The 6,000-nt window shown below is 45.8% G+C and overlaps 1 gene segment (V, D, J or C); it reads right to left on the bottom strand.

The window, feature by feature from the left end:
* Positions 1-4,016: 4,016 nt before the first annotated feature.
* LOC131489666 (immunoglobulin lambda variable 1-40-like) overlaps positions 4,017-6,000 on the bottom strand; it is a 169,582-nt gene continuing 167,598 nt past the window's right edge. The window contains 1 exon segment of the V gene segment in view: positions 4,017-4,467. Coding sequence covers positions 4,082-4,467 — 386 coding nt within the window.

The raw sequence follows: 6,000 nt of genomic DNA, 5'->3' as shown, positions 1-6,000 counted from the left end.
TTCTCCATTCCCTTACTTTCAACCTGAAGGTGTCTTTAGTTCTAAAATGGGTCTCTTGTAAACAGCATATAGATGGATCTTCTCTTCTTATCCATTCTGTTATCCTATGTCTTTTGATCGGAATGTTTAGAACTTTGACATTTAGAGTGAGTACTGAAAGATATGAATTTAGTGCCATTGTGTTGCCTGTAGAATTGGAGTTTCTGGTGGTGTTCTCTGGTCCTTTCTACTCTTTGTTGCTTTTGGCCTTTTTTGTTTTGTTTTGTCTTTTCTTCTCTCAGAGACTCCCTCTTAAAGTTTCTTGCAGGCTGGTTTAGTGGTCACAAACTCCTTTAGTTTTTGTTTGTCTGGGAACTTCTTTATTTCTTGCATATTTTTCCAATTCAGCACATTGAATATGTCCTGCGACTCTTTTCTGGCCTGCTAAGTTTCTGTGGATAGGTCTGCTGTGAACCTGATATGTCTTACCTTATAGGTTAAGGACTTTTTTTCCCTTGCTGTTTTCATAATTCTTTCCTTGTCTATTTTGTGAATTTGACTATGTTATGCCTATTGATAGTTGGTTTTTGTTGAATCTAATGGGAGTTCTCTGTGCTTCTTAGATTTTGATGTTTGTGTCTTTCCCCAGATTAGGAACGTTTTCCATTATGATTTGCTTGCATAAACTTTCTACTTGTTTTTCTCTCTTTTTATCTTCTGGGACTCCTATGATTTGGATGTTATTCCTTTTTAGTGAGTCACTGAGTTCTCTAATTCTTACATTGTGCTCTTTTGCCTTAGTTCCTCTCCTTTTTTCTGCTTCCTTATTCTCCATAATTGTATCTTCTATATCACTAATTTGCTTTTCTGCTTCATCCATCCTTGCAGCCATGACATCAATTTGAGATTGCAGCTTAGTTATAGCGTTTTTAATTTCGTCCTGACTAGATTTTATTTCTTTTATCTCCACAGAAAGGGATTCTATTCTTTTTTTTCAACTCCAGTTAATATTCTTATTATCATGATTCAAAATTCTAGTTAAGACATCTTACTGATATCTGTGTTGATCAGGTCTTTGGCTGTCATTTCTTCCTACTCTTTCTTTTAGCATGAATTCCTTTGTTTTGTCATTTTGGAGGAAGAAAAAGAATGAATAAAATAAAAATTAAAAAGATTAAAAACAAACAAAAAAATCAAATAAAGGAAGCTAGATCCTTGGTATGCTTTGGTCTTGTTGAAAGAAGCTTGATTGAACAGAGAAAAAAGGGAATGAAAAGAAAAGAAAAAAAATAATGTTTAAAAATTAAGAAAATGTATACAATAAAACAGAATAAAATGAGTTGAAGAAGGTAAAATAGAATAAAAAATAAATTTCCAAAAATTATAGTCAAAAAATTTAAAAAATTATATGAAAGTGGAAAGTAAAAAATAATTTTTTCTCTTTCTGTATCCAAGAATAAGAAAGAAGAGAAAAAAAAAAAGAAAACACAAAACAAAGAAATGAATAGATGGACCAGCAAAGAGAATGAAATCCGAATGAAATTACATCCAGTTTCCCCTACAAGTCAAACTATGAAGCACTTTATAGTCCATACCCTAAGGAGTGGGAGAGACTTGTGGTGTTCTTCTAGGGCTTGGTTGGTGCAGTTGGTCGGGGCTTGGTGTCATGGCTCCATTCTCCACTAGGTGGTGCTACTTAACTTACTGAAGTGGATTGGTGTGGCACGGTGTGCGGGATGTGTGTTGATGCATGGGAGAGGTTAAAATGGCGTCACCTAACTTTCCAGTCTCTAGATCAGAACTTTGTGCTTTATCTGACTGGCAATCAAGCACCCCTCCTAGGTCTCTGGGGTCCTTCCATTCCCCACTTCTAGAGTGTCCCTGTCCACGACATCAGCCTGCCAGGCAGCACCTCCCTCCCAAATTTTATGTCATATGGGGCTGTATTTCTAAACCCTTCACTTCTGAGGGCCCTGCCACCTGGACCCGCTCCAACTCTTTCACGGATGGTCTCCCTAGGCCATGGCCAGATGCCAGCTTGCCCCCAGGAAAGTTCCTGCTATCACGCAGCTGTAGAGACTCAGAGGTGTGGCTGGAGGCCGGCCTGCCACAGAATAAGTTTGTGCGATCGTGTAGTGGTAGCATTTCAACGCAATAACAACACACTACCCACGTCAGGTTTCGCCTCACCCTGGCGTTTCTGTTCCAATACCAGCAATTGTGTTCTCCGAGGTCCGCTGGGAGCTTTGCCTGTGGGGAGTCCGTACAACCTCTACCAAATGCCCTCCTAGCAGGGTACCAGGGAAACTGCTTCTCCCATGTGGCCCGTCCATCCCTCAGACCTCACTGCCTGTCCTTGGGAATTTGGTCTTCCCACCAGCATGCCGCCAGGTATTGCGCTGCAGTGTTTCCAGCGCTGTCCTGCCCTGGTAATAAAGTCATAATGATACTAAAACCCTCTCCTTTCTGCTTTCTGCTTTCTCCCTTTCTTATTCAGGCACTTATGGGTGCTTCCACTCTTTCTCTCCAACTACTTTTGCGGGGAGTGCTTTTCCTGTATGTTCCTTCCTTTCTCTGTCCTCTGTCCCCAAATACCATTCCCTACCCTCTGTGGCTTCTCTCTCCCCCAGTTCACCTCTCCGTGCCAAGTACCTTCCAAGTTCTGTGGCTCAAGTTATGCAGATTATTGTGTTAATCCTCAGAGCAATTTTCTAGGTGTGCTAGAAATAATGGTTTGGGGCTGATCTAGCTGCATTTTAGGGATGAAAGAAGCCTAGAACTTCCATGCTGCTCCACCATCTTGGTCCACTCCACCTGAAAGCAAAGCTCTAATAAAAACCACATAAAATGGAAGCAGACGGAGCTTTTATAATGTGATAACACACTCTCTACCCACACATCAGACTCAGTCCCACAGCCAGAAAATTAGCTAATGGGGTGGGGACGGGAGGACATTTCTATAAGATCAAAAGACTAATCTGAGCTAAACACCATTATTATGCAACATCTTTCTGCAAGTATTATACAATGAAAGTGAAGAAGAAAAGTCACTGGTTGGGTCTCAGCATTGATGGGAATGGACAGGGACTCATTTCAAATGACTGAAATATATGTTTCAGCTATAGGTAATCCAGGGCTTATGCTTCAGTGAGAGAAGAAATCATCCCGAAGAGCAAAAAAAGTACAGGCATTCTTATTGAAGACTAATAAGAGGATTAAATAGGTCTGGAAACTTCTAGAAATGGGTAAATGACCAAGGATGGAGACCCTGGATTCGTCAGAGGTCAGGTGGGAGTTGAGAACACTGGACCTACAACCCCCAGTCCGTGAACTTCGGTGCAAAGAAACCTCGTGTCTCAACCTGATGGGCAAGATGAGCTTCCTTGTGTCCTTTGAGACCCTTTGTCTAGGAAGGGGCTGCTGTGAGTGACGTTGGGGACAGAAGGGAAGGAGGAGCCCTCACTCCCAGGTGGCGCTGCTGTGTGCACCTGAGCCCATGGCGGCAGCAGCAGGAGCATCAGAAGCAGAAGTCACAGGCTGAACCTGAGCAGCTGCTGGGGCCTCGCCCTCCCTGAAGATGAGAAAGGGGTTCTGCTTTCAGTTCTCATGGGCCTGGGACTCTGTGTGAGCCCAAGATGCTGTCACAGTGGGGGTGAGGGGGCAGGGAGGAGCAGCCTTATCCTCAGACCTCAGCCCTGTGATGATCTCAGAGTGAGAGTTTCCAGACACGGAGTCAAAAAATGAATCAGGGTCCCCAGAGGATCTAACCATCATAATAGATGAGGATTTAGGGACAATTTATGGGAACTGTTATTATCAGGACACATATTGGACACGCCTGATGTGTCCTGACTCAGACAGAGCTGAATATTGTGTCCCTGTGTCTGCCATGACCTGTCATGGACCCTGTCCTCAGGACAGCCTGCCCCTGGAATGCAGGAATTTGTGCCCAGTTTGAGAAAATCACACAATATCTTGCTCCTAATGAGAGGCTTCAAGGAGAAATTTCAGAGAATGTGGAAAGACTGTAGACAAAATTCCTTGAGGTGGGTCTCAGACCCCAGTTTATATCAAAAAAGCAGCAGCTCAGATGGCCAAAAAGTCAGGGATAGATGGGAAGTCCCATTGCTGAGAGGACAGCAGGTTTTTGTCTCACTTCCCCACAGGCCTGGAGCACTGTGTCAGCACCTTGAGTAATGTCAAGAGACTGGCAGTAATAATCAGCCTCATCTTCAGCCTGGAGCCCAGTGATGGTCAAGAAGCCTGTGTTGCCAGACGAGGAGCCAGAAAATCTGTCAGGGACCCCTGAGGGTTGATCGCTACTATCATAGATGAGGAGTTTAGGGGCCTTTCCTGGAAGCTGCTGGTACCAGTTCACACCAGCAATACCGATGTTGTTGGCACTTCCAGCGCAGGAGATGGTGACCGTCTGGCCCAGGGCCCCAGACACTGAGGGCGGCTGAGTCAGCACAGACTGGGCCCAGGACCCTGGAAGGGGAGAGACAAAGAGAAGGTGATGAAGAATCAGGTCACACATGTTATCCCAGGACCGCTTCCCTTGTCCCCACATCTAGTCACCTGTGCAGTGAATGAGGAGGGTGAGGAGGAGAGGGGACTAGGCCATGGTCGAGATCATCACTGATCCTGCCTTCTGTGGCTGAACAGCTGAGCAGACGTCCCCTAATCTGTTCCTTCTCCTTTTCATCCTCTGAGAGAGGGAGGGCCCATCCATGCAAATGAGACCCTCAGCTCTTTGACGTTTCAATGGCACGGGGTCAGGTCCCTCTGCCTGAGGATGTCAGGGTGGAGGGAAGGGGAGGGGCTCTGTTGGGTAAGAGGGTGGTGAGGTCACAGTTGTGAGCCCTGAGCAGAGGGCACAAGCAATAGCAGGTGGCAGGTCCCAGCTCTGGTCATCTGTGACTCCTCAGAAACAAGTGATATGTGCCCCCTGGTGTCCAGGCCTGGACACAACATTATGTGACATGGTGACTAGAGCCCATCAGAGAGAGTTCCTGCCTCCTCATGCTGTGTCCACTGTCCCATTCCTTCAGGCCAGGCCAGGTGTCCCCCTGTGTGACTTCCCATCACCTCAGGACACACTGTGCTCTACTCAGGCTCCACATAGTGAGTGTGTCCACGGCTCCCTTGGCTGTTGATGGGGCAGGACTAAGGTGGTGACTCTTGTACAACCACACAGATGAGGATCAGGGCCAGAACAGTGATGAGTCCACATTGGCACCTGGCCAGTTCTGTGCAGGAGGCTGATTTCTTTCCTCTGCTTGTTTCCTTTCTGGTTTCAAAGTTATCCTTTCCCAGAAGTTCCCTCAGCACTGAGGAGACAGGGAGCCCTTTTCTCCAGGTTGTGGGTAGACGCCCTCGTGTGCCTTCCTAGGGGGGTTACACACTGACCATCTTCGTCGTCTGTCACTACTTCCACCTCCATGAAACAACAGTTCTCCACACACTGTGGTTAGTGATTCCCTCCTAGAATCTGTCCCCCAGCACACAGACCCAAGTCTGCAGGAGCCGAGTGTGGCCCTGACCTCAGAACACGAAGGGCAAACCTGCAGGAAGCTCCAGGAGGGAAGGAGTGACAGCTGCGGGTGCTCTGACGGGGACCTCGTCGCAGACTTCATGTGTCTGTCACCACTTGGACAACTGCTACCTCAAAATGAATGTGGGTGATTTTATACAAAATTCACTTCAGCAAGAATTATTTAAACTCAGTGACACTGTTAATGGGAAGATGCAGGTACAATCATGAGTATGTTTTCATAGATTCGTGCTTATTGCAGAGAAATTATGGATTGAAATAGTAGTTGAGAAAATGGATGAAAACCTAATGGAAAAGATGTGGCTTTAGTTCTTGGTTTAATAGGGGTCTTGTAAACTTGTTTCTAAATCACTTCATGCTTTTGGGCACCTGGGTGGCTTAGTTGGTTAAGCATCCAACTTCAGCTCAGGTCATGGTCTCACAGTTCATGGGTTGGAGCCCCGCATCGGGCTCTATGCTGACAGCTT

The sequence above is a fragment of the Neofelis nebulosa genome, chromosome 11 (assembly GCF_028018385.1).
Source record: "Neofelis nebulosa isolate mNeoNeb1 chromosome 11, mNeoNeb1.pri, whole genome shotgun sequence".
NCBI lineage: Eukaryota > Metazoa > Chordata > Mammalia > Carnivora > Felidae > Neofelis > Neofelis nebulosa.
This window is presented reverse-complemented; position numbering and strand designations above follow the sequence as displayed.